The following is a 17,447-nucleotide window of genomic DNA, read 5'->3' as shown; positions in this document are numbered from 1 at the left end:
CGCCAAAAAGCTGCAGAGACGAGCTCGCCGTACGCCAGATGGTTTAATTGGCAATTACAGGGACAAAAAGCGCTCTGCTCCTAATGTGTGTGAATATTCAGAGAGGCCGTCTGGTTGCAGCTGCTGGTTGTTTTCTGGAAAGACGACTTGGATTTTGCTGCTGGATGCTGCCTGTGCTCCTCTGATGACTTCCGAAACAACCAAAATTTAAATTCAGCCTAGTTTTATAGAAATATTTGAAATCGACACACATTTATAACAACTCATTATGTGCTGGCAACAAAAAAAAAACAATGCCAGTGCAAAGTCAGAGTGAATATTTTGTCGCTGTGGACACACGAATAAAGTATAAAGAGCGAGAGGGTGCAAGTGATGATGGATGGGTCAAACAAACATGGACTTTAAACCAGGAGACAGCCATCTGTGTCCATTAAGAAACAAAAATCAATGTGATAACATGATTTAACCCTTTGAGACATGAGAGCCAGAGTCAGCTTAACAAGAAATGGGCAAAAGAATAGGAAGAAATTAGCAAAAAGTAAAAAGAAAATTACCTGAAAATAAGAAAAAACAAAACAAAACAAAAAGAACAAACAAAAAAGTGCTAAAAACATTTTTTTTTTGCAACATATTTTTAAAAATATAATTAAGACAAAAATAAATATGAGATGACACAAAGCAGCTCTACACAGAAAAAAAGAAAGAGAAAAAAAGAAAGAGAAAAGAGAATACAAGAAAGTTACAACAAAACATATCTCAAAAAAACTTTGAGGGAATTTCTTCAAATTTGGCACAACATCAAATGTGAGTCAGATGAACTGAAAAGATTTTGGAGGTCAACGGTCAAGGTCACTGTGACCTTGCATCCATTCTCGTGAAAGCGATATCTCAAGTACATCTGTGTCTTTCTGGTCATTTTGTGAATATTTGTAGTATTTTGTGTCTCTTTGTAGTTTCTTTGTATCTTTTATAGGTCGTTTTATGTCTCTGTGGTTCCTATGTGTCTCTTTGCGGTCATTTTATAATCTGTCTTATTAAATAATCCATCCATGAGGATAAGGAAACCTGGAGACAGCGGCCAGCTGCCTCTGAAGGTACACAAACATCAGCACAATAACACAACACACAGGGGCCCTTGCAGAGGCCCCGGGGCCGTCACAACATATGAGCGACCTCTTCAGTTTAGTCCTTATTTAAACATCGCCTGTCGGCCTGCGGTGGAGTTTTTCTGCCCTCTAGTGGCCACAGATCACTAATTTCAGCTTTAATTATTGCACTGATCCTAATTAACATCATGACACACACACACACACACACACACACACACCGTTTTAAAAATAACCTCAAATACTTTTCACCCCGTAAAACATCAAACTCCACGTCGAGCCTTCTCAGCAGCGGCGGCGCTTTCTTTATGTTTGCAGACCTTTATTGGCATTTTTACAAATAGGGCAATTACCGACATGCCCTGGGCCTCTGGGCTGTTTTTATTGGAGCGCTCACCGTGCACGGCACAAGAGTGAAGGCAGAGGGAGGGGAGGACGGGGAGGACAGGGGGGCAGAGGAGAAAAGGGAAGTGAGATAAACGGGTGAGAGCTTTTAATTTGGCGAGGCTCTGCGAAGCTGCATGTGGGGACTGAACCTCAGCTGAGATTTGCTGCCGTGGTAACGGGGTAAAGGGGGGGGGAGAGAGAGAGAGAGAGAGAGAGAGAGAGAGAGAGAGAGAGAGAGGTACAGTGGAATGTAAATATAAGAAAGGGGTGAAAGGGAAGAGAGGGGGGAGTCGCTTCAGTTTGAGAGGAGGGACGCTGAAGGAGCCGCCTCCGTTCTCCTGATTACACACACACACTTGCACAAGCACACGCACACACACACACACACACACACACACACACACACACACACACACACACACACACACACACAAACACACACACACATTTCCAGAGTTGGTAGGAGAGGAAAAAGCCGGAGTGCAGCAGACTGAAGAGAGGAAGGAAGAGGAATGGGGCTGAACGAACAAGCCTGAGCGCGACACACACACACACACACACACACACACACACACACACACACACACACACACACACACACACACACAGAGTGTTCCAGCCAGTTAGACGGAGACAGAGAGAGAGAGAGAGAGAGAGAGAGAGAGAGAGAGAGAGAGAGAGGCAGCAGCAGTGTGAGGGGAAACCAGAGCCGCTGAAACACCAGACGCCTGCGGAGCCGCCGGGGCTGCCTGACAGTCCTGGATCAGGGCCTACGGGACGTTTCTCACAGTTTGTCTCCCAGAGCATCTTTTTTAAAAACCGAGAGCTGCCGCTCCGGCTGCTGCCAGCGCCACACGTTTGGACTCTGTGGTCACGTGAAGGACCTGCAGACAGCAACCTGACGCACAGTTTCTCTGACATTTCATCACAAAGAGAAGAAGTTTAGAGATGTGGAGGACGGGGAAGTTTAAGCTCTCGAGTTCTGGACCCTGCAGACCGTCTCTGAGTGATGCCAGAAGCCAGAGTTGATTTTTGTACTTTGACTGTGCAGTTTGGACACCTGCTGACAGCTCCTCACCGTGTTCCAGGAGTCGATGAGGAGTTAAATCCTGATTTTGGGGAGTTTTAATCACCACCTCCAGGAACAAGAGGTGTTTCAGACAGCTGAAGCAGCGGATTTACTAAAAGTGTTGCAATTTCTTTCCCAGGGAGAAGTTCAGTCATGCATTCAAGATTATTTCATGAGCCATCACTTCAAGAAAAAACAAAACACTGAGGAGTTTCAGTTGCATTTTGCAAAGAAAGAAGTTTTGATTTAAGGACATTTTTCATCAACGGGAACGTCTGCAGCCTGAAGTTTACCGGTGAGCACAAATCTGACTTGTTTTGAGGTATTTGTGTTTATTAGGAAGTCTGAGGGAGGTAGTTTGGTCCTTTGGCTGTTGAGGAGTTAAACTGGAGTTTGGGAGTTTTAATCATCACCTCGAGGAGCAGGAGGTGGTTTTCAAGAAAATTCAGACTAAAGGACGCACAAGCAGCAGGATTACTAACCGATTTAAAAGTTTAGTCATGCATTCAAAAGATAAAATATTAGAACTAAAAGTTCATCACATCGAGAAAAAAACAGAAAATTTAAGACTTTAAAGTTGGATTTTGAAAGAGAGAAGTTTGGATTTAAAGACTCTTTGCATCAGCTGGACTGTCTGCAGCCTGAAGTTCAACCATGAGCCACAAGATTTACTTCTGTGTTTTTTTACAACGTCCAAGACAAATCAAGGTCTTTGCACAGTTTGACTCTCATCACCTCGAGTCGATGCATCAACCGAGTCACTGCAGCCTGAAGTTAAACTGTGAGCAATTCTTTTGCAAATTTCACCTGAAGAAGTTGAAGGTGACAGGATTACAAATTCAGAACCTTTTTCCTCGGTTAGAAGCAGTTTGGTCCAAATGCATTTAAAACTCTCCAAATTATATATTTAAATAAATGTTCTACAAAAGAGAAATAAATATGTATTTTTAGGAGTTACACTCAAGTTAAATTTTAGGGAGTTTTAATCATCAGCATGAAGACCAAGAAGTGTTTTTTTAAGAAAATAAGACTAAACTATTTACTAGAGCGAGCGGCTGCGACGACGCGCTGCATGAATCCACCCTGAGAGATCAGAAACAGCAGCTGATGGGAGTTTTTATCTCCCGGGAGAAGAGCGGGAACAGCTGCCCCGCCTCTCCGCCTCTCCGCCTCTCTGCCACCCACATCCCATCAGCCAGGAGCTCACTGATATCCTGCCAGGCGGACGACCACCGTCTGTGACCGGTCTCTGCGTGACGAGTCTCCGTGTGACGGGTGTCTGTGTGACGAGTCTTTTTGGGACGAGTCTCCGTGTGACGGGTGGCGAGGACTCGTGGCGAGTGCGTGTGTGTTTCGCAGAGTGGGGGTTTCTCAGCTCATAGTTTGGATGCTTCAGTGAGACGAACCACAGCAGGAGCTGGTAATGAGGACTAAACGATGATTGGACGGCCGAGTTCCTGAATGTTTCGGCTGAATTCTTTATAGAAAACAGAAACGCCTCTGCGGCGGCTGATAAAAGCCTCCAGAGCGGAGAGTCTGAGACTTAATGTCCCTCTTTAGATTCAGACCAGTGGACAAAAAACCAGACTGACTGATGAGTTTTCTCTTTAAATCTACAGCAGAAATACTCGTTTAGCAGAATGACAGGAAGCCAGGAGCCCGGAGGGCATATTTTTGGGAATTTAAGACATTTCTAAGATTTTAGGACAATTTTTGGCTTTTAGGACATTTCTAGGATATTTTAGGACATTAGTGTCTCAGCTGTGTCCTCTGTCTGGGGTACGGGGGATCCTCCACTGGCTCTTTTTTGGATTAACAGGCTCTATTACTAAGCTCTAAACTAAAAGGACAAAAACTATTTACAGTGTCCATCACTTCATTTAACTGTGAATTAGAAAATGGTTTGGGGTCCGCGGACCATAAGTTGAGTATCACTTGTCCAAATAATTGGACAGCGGAGTTTCTGGCCGTGTCAGTTGAATTCTTTATGGCTGCAGATGGACAGACAACACAAACATGTCTCCGCCGGGCTGATAACGGCTTCCAGAGCGGCTTGTTTGAGATTTAATTTTTCTTTAGATTTCGACCAGCAGACAGATAAAAACCAGACGGAGTGACTGATGAGCTTTCTCTTAAAGTCTACAGGCTTTAATCCCACTGCGAGAAAACCCTCGACTGACCCCGCAAATGTTGGAGATAATTAGCTTTTTCTACAAGAACATCAGAGGAGGAATCAGGCAGCTTTCAGAGCCGCTCTCCTTTTCTGAACCCTTCATCAACTTTGGGGAAAAAAAGTTTTATAAGTCCGGTTGTCTTCGACTCGCCACAGGCCCCGTTCTAGACTGCTTTAGGAGATGTTTTTTGGTCACTAACGACTCGTTCACGGATAAAAAAAGAGGGTCCTCACATCGAACTGATCGTCTCTGCAGCAGAAAGACAAAAACACTTTTGAAACTGCTGCAAAGAGCAATCAGAGCAAGAGCAAAAGAGCAAAAGAGAAATCTGAGAAAAAAGGCACTTTAGATCAAGAGGTAGAAAACCTACAACTACCAGAATGCACTGCACCGCACCGGACCAATAAACGCTCCCGCTGGAGGGTGATGAAGAAACAAACAGCACAGTTAAACCTTCGAATCCCGAGGAAATGGGTGTGATCTTTTCCCTCAAATATGGGAAAAAACGTGGTTGGAAATGTTTTACAAATTACAAGAAATTTAGAAAAATATTTTTAAAATAACTATTTATCAGGGAAAAACTATTTATTTATCATTACTGCATATTTGAAATTAATTTGAAGACTATCTTAACATTTGTAAGCACTTTGTCCGAGGCTTGTTCACCGTGTTCGTTTGACTGCTAATATTGTTCAGGTGATATTCTTGTATTTTTTGTTATTTTTTGGGTCATTTCTTCTTTTGTTGCCAAACACGTTCTCGTCACACCAAACTGCTCAGAGGTCAAAGGTTTGAATAACTGCTTAAAGTGGAGAAATATTTTACCACATTTATCATTGGCGTCGCATTTTGGGGGTCGTGCCCACGCTTAGAATCGGCCTCCAGACGCCACAAAACCAAAATCTTTCTTCAGACAAGCTGAGAAAGACGCTCAGATCACACAGTCGTTTCTGCTGGGGGAAGAATTTCAATGTTGTAAAAAAAATCAACATGATTTCACGACTCAGAAGCTCGAGTTGATGATAAAAATTTAATCCGGAAAGTTGATGAAAAGAAAACTTTGATCAGCAAAGTTTCTCTGCATGTTAATTGCTGTTCTTCTTAATAATAAGACTTTTGGATTATTCTTTTTTTGGAGAGTAAAGACTCAAAGCACTGACGTCTCTTTTTCTCCCGTCGCAGATCTCTTCGTCAGACGCCGAGGACGTTTTTTTTCACTGTTCAGAGATCACAGCAGCCAAAAACTCCTCTGACACCAACAAAGTGTTTCTCGATTTTCTGACTTCAAGGAAACTTTCTGCATCTATTTTCCCTCGTTAGGCGCTCGTTAAGGAACTCCTCTGCAAAATCACGGACATCTTCCGGCACCGCGGAGCTCGAGTTTCCATCTCGACCGCAGAAACTACAGACGCCACGAGGAGGTGAGGCGAGGACGGCGCCGCAGGGCAGTCTGCTGCCAGTGTCAAAGTGTGTGTGCATGCTGAGAGAGTGTGTGCATCTGTGCATGTGCGTGTTTGAGCGTTTGAGCGTGCAGAGCGGACGCCAACATCACACAGCGCGGCGGCGACTCGGCTGAGTTACTTCCTGTTGCTCAACACTTGCTGACTCACTGGGAGGAGAAATAAATCAGCCGGTCGGGTATGAAAAGACAAAATTTCAACATGAACAAACAAAATTTCCAAATATTTCAGGGGGAGGAGCTGCAGCGCAGAGCTGGAGGTCGGACCGCTCGGCTGGAGCGTGGCGCTCTGATTGGATGATTACTGCTCTCTCTTTTTTTTTGGTCCTGAAGAATTTGGGCTTTTTTGGTTTCAGTCGTCTTCTTGAGTTTTCACGTCCCGGAGAATCAGGCCTCGATGATGTGGATATTTGTCACCATTAAAGACAAATTCTTGGATGTTGGATTACAGCCGTTACACCTTAACTGACTGCAGAGCATCATGGGAGATAACAGCAAGATATGCTGACGATATTATTCTTTTTTTTTTTTAAATAAAAAATTTAGTTGTTTTTTTTTGGAAAACACGAGAATTGATAATTAACAAATATTATTGTGAAAAATAAGAATTCAAAATTGAAGTGAATAATTTCACATTTTAAGTCAGTTACAGAAGCCAACTGATTTTGTCTTTTTTGTGCAAATTATTATTTTCGAGCCAAACTTTTCAGAATCTGGCGCTCTGCAGTTAGCTGCGTCACTTTTCAGCACATTATTCAGACGGCCTCGGACGCTTTTCGGGCGGACATGCTGCCTGGAGGACTGGCGTCGGCCGGAGGGGGTCGCGGCGGCGGGCTGTGCCTGCTCCGGTGGCTCGGCCTCAGGCTGTGGTCGCGTCGGGGGACCCTGGTTTTCGCGCTGCTCTGGTTCGGCTCCTGGTTGTTCCTGAACGGCCTGGTTCTGGTCCACAGGAGCATCCTGTCCGACTACTGCACCGACGACAAGAGCAAGAGGATCCTGCAGAGGCTGGTGAGTCACCCGGCCGGCTGTGTTTGATGGTTATTATGAGAGGGAGACTCTGCAGACTGAGATTCTGCAGCAGAGCTGATAAACGAGCAGCGACATCCAGAAAGTCAGTTTCACAAGCTGCTGCTTCTCGGAGCTCACGCTCGCTCACGCTCGCTCACGCTCGCTCACCGCTCAACGAAACACCACGTTATCAGAGTAAGAGTTCAGTCTTCAGCTTTAAATGAAGCGTGACGTGAAGAAACGTCACCATGCTGATATCGTGACCACATTCAAGGTTTGCTCTCACAAAACATTTACAAATTCACAGATTTTTGATAACTAATGGCTAACTTCTGGCAACTAATAATTCATTGTCCATTAATCTATCAATTTTTTTCTCGATTAATTGATAGTTGTGAAAAATGTCGACGTTTCCTAAAGTCCAAGAAAACATCCTGCAGTGTTTTTCTTTGTGTTTTTCCCTGAACATTTTAGAATATTTGGCAGGACATTTACTGCCAAATTGCCTGTTTGCTTTTTTAACTGTCAGTCCAGGCCTCAAAGGGTTAATGCAACATGACTGTCAGCTGAATACAAAGTGTCCCTGAATGCAGCACCAGCCACTTTTCTCAGTTTAACCCTTTGAAACCTGAGCAAAGTGGTTTGAGTTCATTGTAAAATCATGAGGAAAAACACAATGACCAACCAAGAAACGTTAAAAAAAATCACAGAAACGTGACGAAAATGTCCGTATTTACCGTAATTTTATATTCAAAACTATTTTACAGAATTATTTTGGTTCCTTTTTTTTGCTTAATTTCATCTAATTTTCTTGTAGTTTTGATCCTTTTAAAAACATTTTGGGCTGCTTTTGCTTGCTCCTTGCCTTCTCTGCATGTCTGTGAGCAGAGTTTCTTCCTGGAGGGATGGAAACAAATCCGTCGACAAACCGATGATGGTTTGGAAAACTGTCTGCAGGAATGTGAAATAACTGCAGTTTCCATTGAGCGCTGTCCTCTTTTCACCCGCCCGCTCTTATTTTGTTCTTTTCTCGTTTTTAAGACTTTGCTCAGCACGTTTATGTCGTGGAGGACAAACCGCGGCTCCCATCGACTGTTTCTGTGAACCCGCCGCCGTCCGTCAGTCACGCTTACAGTAAACAGGCGGGCGGCGGCAGATAAACGGCCGCGGGTCAATAGCTTTTAATGGCCGTCTGTTATCCACTGCAGCATCTGCAGGAGCATTGTGGGTAAACTCTGATAACAGGAGTCTTTTTTTCGCTGCTCTTTGGACTGAACTCTTCTCGACGTCTGGTTCTTCTCTCTTTGCATCATCAGTATTTGTGTTTCGATAAACTGCAAAGTGAATTTAAAGCAAACTTTTGAAATGATGCAAAAAAGAAAAATGTACGAGGCGCGATGTCGAGTTTTGAGCGACTAAACTCGGATACAGAAAGCGTACTGACAGAATTTGGGGATACAGCTTCATATTTGGCTTTAACCCTCCAGTAAAACGAGTCCTTTAGTTCATCTACCAGAGAAAAAGAGACGCCACGTGACCAGTTCAGACTGAGAACGTGTTGGCTTTCTGTCATAGTTACACTTTAAATTTGGGGTGCTCTGAATACAGCCACTGTCTTTAAAAACGCTCTCCAGCACTCCCGTCAGCTGTCCCACCATAAGAATTTGGGGAGACTTGAGGCGGCTCTGTGAAGGCCGGAGATTTGAATCATCAGTCAGAGCTTCGGTTCATGTAGTTTTTTTATCTTCTCTCTAGTCCGTGTGCTTCTGGTGAAGTTTTAGTTTAAATATTTTTTCTGTTTGCTATTTTGTGTGAAAAACATCTTTGTTTGACATTTGTTCTGCTCTTTGTTTTGGTGAACTCAGTTTAATCTGACTCTGATGTGAAACAACCTCCGGAAAGAAAATGTCGTTTTACGCTTTTGATGTGAAGCTGAGAGCTTGTGAATTCATGAATCATCGGTTGGCTGGTTTGCGATAATCAGCTCTGTTTATGATTCTCATTGCTCTTTTTTTGGAGCAAGAAAATCAAATTGGTTTTATTGGAGTTCCCCTTTAAGTTTCCTCCTCTTTGACTTTTTCCCCTGAACAAATATTTTGGCCAGTTTCAGTGTCGTGATGCAATATGGCGACATGCAAACTCTGTTGTTGTTGTTAGAGGATCCACTTCATCAAACTGCAAATCCATTTTCCATCACAGCGGCCGTCACGCCGCCCGGCCTGCTGGTATCAAAGCTCTCGCAGATCCAAAGTGGAAACTGATGAAATCCCAAATAAACACTCAGATCCAAAGTCAACAAACTGTGCATGTTTGCTGAACTAGCGCCGCTGCATCCATCACGCTGTTTGAAATGTCTCGGCAGCACGTCGATGGAGACCAACGAGAAGTTTTGTGCTTACAGGAGCTAATTTCGGCTCCTGAGACGACACTAATGCAGCACAGACGCATCTCCACAAACCGCTGCACGGCTCGGCGTTAAAAACACACGGCGCTGAGCGATAATCCTGCTGTCGTTGCTCAGAGGTACCGGATTATTGAGCGCTCGCGGTTCGGGCTTGTCTAAACCGTGCTGCCGTCACCTGAACAAAAGTCTGTCAATCCTCTGCCTCTTGGCTTCCTTCCTGCGCTCATCCCTCCAAAGCTCTCCGCCTCTGAAGCCGCCGATTAAACAGCGAGCGCGTTGAAACTCTGTTTCAGCCGAGCACTCGAGGCTGACGAGTGGAGTGTTTGCATTCGCATCACGAGTGATAAATCAGGTGGAGACGGACGACTGAGACGTCTGAGGCGAGGCCGATAAACCGAAACCCTTCATGAACGAGAAAAAGGAAACTGTGTCAAAGGTCAGGAAACAAAGACTGCAGAGAGACGCCGCCGCTTTTATGAGGACTCGTTCAAGATCATTTTCTTCATTTGGTCTCAAATTCTGCACACACGTCTTTGACAAAACTCTCTGATCCTTTACCTCCGAATCCCACAGTGCAGCACGAAATTCACGACAGATTTTCAGAATAAAGCTGAAATTTAAAGCTGCAGTTTCGGGCTGGTCAGAGTCTGATAAAGTGCTTCCTCACTGTGAGGGTTTACACGAACCCTCAAACTGAAACTGCACATATAAAATACACAGAATGGAAATACATCAATCAATTCCCAAAAAAGAACGTTTTTACACTCAATTAAAAAAAAGCCATTTTTTTGTCATGATGCCACAATGTTATTAGAAGAAAATCAGAAAGTCAAAAGTCCTGTTTTTCTGCTCTGATGGCTGTGGGATCAAAAATGTCAGTTTGAATGGGTTTCAATGGAGCATTTTTGGACCTGAACAGTCTGAATGTAACTATTTAGTTTCCACAGTGTATTTTAGACTTATTGTAGGAGCTGAGCTGCAAATTCACTGATTACACTCAAATACACAATCTGGACTACATTTAGGACACATGCATCAACACACACACAGTTATTTAAAAAAAAAGAAAAAGAGTGCAAAGAGCGTAAAATGCAGCAAACTCTAAAGGGTTAATGTGCGGTTATGTTAAGACAAAAAAAACATTTGGAAAACTGCATGTTTTGGCTCAAAGTCAGTGTAAAGAAAAGCATTTTCCTGTTTAAGGTTTCTATCTTCAGAAGAGTTTTTTATTTCTAATCAAAGCTCGCCCTGTTCGCCAAACTCATCAAATTTTAAACCGACCAATAAGAGCAGCTCCTGCTCCAGAAACAATAGAAAATCAATATGCGTGTCTCCGTCCTGAATTAGACGTGCAGGAGACGCAGAGACATGAGAGGGAATTTCACATGAAACTCTGTTTGATGTTGTAATATTGACACGAGCGCAGAGACGCCGCTTCGCTTTCATGTTTCCTAACAAAGGAAAGAAGCTTTCAGCCGTTTATTCTGCAGCACGGCGGAGGGAAATATACGCAGGGAGGAAAAGGTGTGTTCGTGATGAATCATTTATCTTCAAATGATTCCTTTCAGCAGCGCGAGCTCGTTTCCTTTAGTAGACGGACAGAGAAGTGAAAGAACGCAGCAGCCGTTTAATTTTTCGACGAATTCTCCGTCTAACACGGACGATTTTCTCCGCTGAAGCCCAAAATAAGTCTGTTTTCATACTCAGACCTCATGCGAGCGGCTGAGAGTTCATGTCTCTGAGGTGAAAGTTTCCCAAGAGTGTATTTTTATCTTTGTCCCACGACATCATCGTCCTGCGCTCACTGGACACAGAAATGTCTCGTTGGTCCAGCAGCGTCTATGTTGATATTCCTGATTTTTGTGACGTCGTTTCTCATATGAGCTTCAGATATTTCATATCCCTAAAATCTGCAGAGCCTGAGCTAAAAGATCATGGAGGTAATGAACTATAACAGTTGACTAATGTATTGAAACTGGGTCATCAGATTTTTAAAATAGAAACACAAATCATTTAAATCCAAAAGAAACATAAACTAAATATTTCTTAACACAACATCAGTATTTATGTGTTTGAACTCTGTACATTATTTCGTTTTGGAGGTATGCAGATTTTTATGAGCGAGCGTTCGTCATTTATTCCTCAGGTGTGACAGCAGATTCACATTTTCACGTTTTCACATCAGTCATCGTTTGTTTCGGAGAGGCAGAGACGTCTGTGGATCATTCAGCTCCCGGTTTAAACCTCCTGAACTTCAAACACTGAAAGAACTCTAACCGCGAGAAACTGACGGCATCGCCCTTTTTTTTCTCTTTTTGCAGAAAATTACACATTTCACTTTTAACAACACTGGAGAGAGAACTTTTCCTGGCAGCGCAGAGAGCCTCGGGGGTAAAACACTTCACATAATTCATTCAGTTTTGGGGTGAAGTATTTCTTTAGAAACAGTCACAGCGTTCAGCCTGTAACATGACTGATTACAGTCATTAATGAATTTCCTTCAGTCCAGCGGCGTACGGTAATAAACGCCGCCGCGGCCCAACGAGCCGTCAACATGATGCATGGCGTCTGTGACGACCAGGCTTCAGTCTGCCCGAACCTGGTTTCACTGACTCTGCGGGTCAGACGCTCGGCTCTGCGCTCCCGTGATCCGCTGACTATTTATGGCCGATCTGCCGCTCGGTCCGACCCGTCTCTACGTGTCTCTGGCATTCCTCGCGGTATTTACGGTCTGACTGATGTTACAGTTTTTATGGCCCAGCTCTGTTTTCTGAAGTTCATTTACATGAAAGAAGCAGCAGGTTTATCAGGTTTATTAAAGTCACGTTAAAGGGAAACGGATTCACGTTAACGCAGGACACCAGAATGTTCTCTGGTTAATGTTTTCTCTTTGTTTGTTCGTGGCAGTAAAGTCACCCTGAAAGAGTCTGAAAGTCGTGAAACTTGAGGTTTTTTTCTCCCACGGCAGCGTTACGCTCCGTCGAGATTTTGTCAGTTTATGTCGTCTCTCAGAGACGGGAGTGAAGTCTTCCTGCCAGAGGGGACAAAGACACGATGGCACGGTTGGTGATAAAATGTCGGCGTGTTTGTTTTGAGAGTCAGGACCTCCACAAACCTCGAAGGCCTGAGCTGAAGGTAATGAGGTGTGGACTGACCCTCCCGTCACGCTTTAGTTCGCTTTCAGAAGGAGCAATAAATCAGGTTTTTAGTGTCAGAGAGTTCTCAGTTCATACAGATATTACAGCGGCAGTATCTCAGTCCAGAGGTCCTCAACGTGCCCCGGAGCGTGGGAAAGTTTCACACGTCATACAAAAGAAACATTCACTCGGACATCTCTCAAACACAACCGTGCACGCTCTCATACGTGCAGCCGTGTTTCACATATAATTTCTCTTTTTTTAACCTGCACAGAGGCGACAAAGACAAACAATCCATCGAGACGCTTCTGTCTTTAAAAAAAGTTCGAATTCAGGGTTCTTTCCATAGTCGTCACATACTGCCGCTTCTGCAGTGCTTTCAGCGTAAGATCCCGACAGCAAAGGCCATCTTTCACGTCCGTATGATGCGCCACTGGACGTAGCTGAGACAGAAACATTCGTGGAAATTCAAGGCTTTCTTAACATACAATGTTCATACGCATGAGATGGACGCAAGGTCGCTGTGACCTTTGGCCAAAAAATCTGATCATCTTATCCTCAAGTCCAAGTGGAAGTTTGTGCCAAATTTGAGGAAATTCCCTCAAGGTTTTCTTGACATATGGTGTTTACGAGATTGCGATGAACATGGCCACAGAGACCTTCACCTTTGACCACTAAATTCGAAACAGGTCGTCAGTAAGTCTGAGTGGACGTTTGTGCCAAACTTGAAGAAATTCCCAAAAGGTGTCCTTTTCTCATTCATGAGAATGAGACAGATGGGGTCACAGGGACCTTGACCTTCGACTTCCTGTCCTAATCAGTTCATTCTCTGGTTCACGTGGACGTTTGTTAACTTGATGTTAACAGAATTTCGGTAAATATCACCTTGCACGTGTGTTGTGATATTTTAAACCATCCGACCCCAAAAACGACCCCAGCTTTTTACGACCCATTCTGGCGTTTACGTTTGGGCAGAAATATCTAGTAGTAGAGCAGGAAGTGGGCGATATTGAAACTGGAAGTTGTTCTTTTAAGCCTAAAACTGATGTGAAGTTGCTTTATTTAGCCTCAGAATTGGGCTTCGGATCATTTTTCCTGAGTAATACATTTTACTCGTACTTGTAACTAGTGTATTATCTGTATTGGATATTTGTTTCACCCGAGTATGCTGACTTCACGTAAACTACCACATACTCCGCAGGATGAATACACGGAAACATTCAGATGGATATTTGGTGTTATTTATGTTTGGGGGTTTTTTTTGGCATTAAAAAAAAAGATTTCTGGCCTTGAGTGATTTTGCAGTTTTCGGGGAAACTCTGACTTGACATGAATCACTTCATATAAAAAGCGACATGAAGGTAGGAGTACTCACTCAGCTGATGGATGCAGTAGCTGCTCGCCGGCCGACTCTGATCCTGACAGATTTAAAGCGTCCGCCGGTTCTCCGCGGTCGAGTCTGAGCAGATGTCGAAGCGAGCGGCAGCTGCGAGCCGACAGGAGGACGAAGCTCAGGTAAATCCTGGATCTGTGTTCTTCGTTCAGGTCACAGCTTCGACTTCTGTCAGGGGAAAACGAGAGGGATTACTCGGAGAGGAATCTGCGGAGAACGCCGTGTTTGATGGATGTTCGACGGCAGGACACAAATATTCCACTGAAAAAAAAAACGTCCCGACGAAAAACCCAAAAGTCTGTTCTTCATGTTTAAAAAAAATCTGAGTTCATATGATAAACAGTGAAAATGATCCTCGTGTACACGGATCCAAAAAACTACTGAAAAACGCAGCAGTCTGCACGCCAGGCGGAGTAAGACGATGGTCAAGACGTGTCCTGTCACTACGTGTCATGTCGTGACCTGTCCTTGTCCTCTCTGTTTCGTGTCATTTCTTGTCTTTTCATGCCTTGTCTTGCTGTGACGTGTCGTCTTTTTGTCTTTTCTCAAGTTGTGTCTTACATTGTCACATTTCGTCTTTTCGTGTCTCCTGCTGTGGCGTGTTTTGTCTTGTCTTTTTGTGCCTTGTCTTGCTACATCGTGTTTCATCTTTTTGTGTTTTTTTGTGTCTTTCTGAGTCTTTTCTTGTTGTTTTGTGTCTCATTGAGTTGTGTCTTATATTGTAGCAGCTTGTCTTTTCTTGTCTTTTTGGTCCTTGCCGTGTCTTGTTGTTTTGTATCGTGTCTTGTCTTTTTGAGTCTTGTCTTGTCGTTTTGTGTTCTTCTGTCTCCTCTTGTCATACTGTGTCTTTTCTTGTCTTGTAGTGCCTCGTCTCACTGTGTCTCGTCTTTCTGTCTTGTCTTTTGTGTCTTTCTTGTCGTTTTGTGTCTTGTCGAGCCGTGTGGCGCCTGAAGGGACCAAAGTGCATCTAAAAACTGATGACGATTCAGAAAATGAGCCTCAAACATGCTGACGGAGCAAAAAGATGCAAAAACATCAAGCGTTCTGGGGACGGACACAAAGAGATTAACATGAAAAAGTCATTTTTAATCTGGAGACATGATGCGTCTGGCCAAAAATAATATTAAAAAAAACGAGCGAAAAAATGTAATGCATTCGGAAGGAGAGGAGACGGGCGAGAGACACTGGAGTTGGCAGCTCTTCTCTCTCTCTCCTGCAGCCAAATCCTTTAATGTTTCTGTTCATAAATCAGCGAAACCAAACTGATCCGTTATTCACAGAATAACCGCTCATCAGTCCGCTCACACCTCCACCGCTCACACCTCCACCGCACTCAGTCCTCTCCCCATAATCACCACACACACACACACGCACACACACACACACACACACACACACACACACACACACACACACACACACACACACACACACACACACACACACACACACAGACACACAGACACACAGACACACACACACACACACACACACACACACACACACACACACACACACACACACACACACACACACACACACACACACACACACACACACACACACACACACACACACACACACACACACACACACACACACACACACACACACACACACACACACACACACACACACACACACACACACACACACACACATACACACACACACACACACACACACACACACACACACACACACACACACACACACACACACACACACACACACACACACACACACACACACACACACACACACACACACACACACACACACACACACACAGACACACACACACACACACACACACACACACACACACACACACACACACACACACACACACACACACACACACACACACACACACACACACACGCACGCACGCACACACACAGGCTGTTCTCACTGTTTTCCTACACAAAGTTCGACACAGACACAGACACACACACAGACACAGACACACACACAGACACAGACACAGACACAGACACACACACACAGACACAGACACAGACACAGACACACACACACACAGACACACACACAGACACACACACAGACACAGACACAGACACAGACACACACACAGACACAGACACAGACACACACACAGACACAGACACAGACACACACACAGACACAGACACACACACAGACACAGACACACACACAGACACAGACACAGACACAGACACAGACACAGACACACACACAGACGTTACCGGTCACCCCCGTCTATTACCAACAAAATATAATCAATATGTGTTCATGTTGAGAAGCATTTAGCTCTAAAAAAACAAAAAAACCCAATAAACGGTTATCTCCGTTTTTATGGAAATACATCGGGTCTGTCTAACGCCTGGAAAACATTTCTAGGATTTTTAACACGTTTACGAATTTTGACGTTCCCAGGATTTTAGGACATATTCAAAGAGTTTTGGACATTTTTAGGATTTTAAGACTTTTCAAGGATTTAAGGGCATTTCCAGGATTTTAGGACATTAGGGGCTTAGCCATAATTAAAGTGCGTTCTGACTGAAGCTCTCGGCGCCGTTAGCGGCTGTCGGAGCGGGAAACGACAGTTTGACCTTCAGTTAACACGGCGGCGGGAGTTTCATCAGCGCCGCTCTCTGCTGGGCTTCTCAGTCTCAGGTGATGTCAGATCATCCTCGAATCAGTCTGCCTCCCTGTTTTTCCTCTGATCCTCAGCTGAATAAACTCGACAGAAAACACACTCGGATTTTATTAATATTCACTTTAAATCCAGCGCAGCCGAGCCGGAAGTGCAGGACGTCTCTCCGCTTTCGCAGCTGAGCAGCTCAGCTGCGAAATATTCAGAGTGTTGAAGCCGCTCTGACTGACCCCTCCACCTGCTCGCTCGCTGTCATTTCTCCCAATAAAACACGTCGACGCCGAAAAATCTGTCGTCTCCCGACTCCCACTGCTCCTCAAACTGCTGCTCGTTGCCAAGCAACAGCAGAAATCCAGACCGGAGCGCAGACTTTCTGCTAAAGTCTGAGTGATTGTCAGATTTGGTGACAGAGCGACAGACGGCCTCACGTTCACAGCTGCTGGTTAGTTTGAAATAAGTCGACGTGAATCACAGCAGGGACGGGAAATACACGGACACATACGGGCTCTGACTAAAGCCTGGAAAACAACCAGCTCATCGCTGAGTCCAAAAGAACATTAATGTTAAATTTTAAAAAAACCAACATAACACTGAATATAACATTTCTAGGATTTTTGTATGTTTCTAGAATTTCAGGATGGTTGTTGAATTTAAGGAACTTTTAAGGAT

At 44.2% G+C, this 17,447-nt stretch overlaps 1 protein-coding gene across 1 annotated transcript in view; it reads left to right on the top strand.

Annotated features, from left to right (window-relative positions):
- The first annotated feature begins 1,878 nt into the window (after positions 1–1,878).
- The window catches only part of dipk1c (divergent protein kinase domain 1C), a 38,658-nt gene continuing 23,089 nt past the window's right edge, over positions 1,879–17,447 (top strand). The window contains exons 1-2 of the mRNA XM_088071750.1: positions 1,879–2,857; positions 5,919–7,203. Of these exons, the coding sequence (XP_087927876.1) occupies positions 6,982–7,203 (222 nt within the window). The 5' untranslated portion in view covers positions 1,879–2,857; positions 5,919–6,981. The remainder of the gene's footprint in view (positions 2,858–5,918; positions 7,204–17,447) is intronic.

The sequence above is a fragment of the Plectropomus leopardus genome, chromosome 21 (assembly GCF_026936395.1).
Source record: "Plectropomus leopardus strain MGB_pleo_1.0 chromosome 21, ASM2693639v1, whole genome shotgun sequence".
Lineage (NCBI taxonomy): Eukaryota > Metazoa > Chordata > Actinopteri > Perciformes > Serranidae > Plectropomus > Plectropomus leopardus.
The sequence above is the reverse complement of the archived record's forward strand: the minus strand, read 5'-3'. Positions and strand labels throughout refer to the sequence as shown.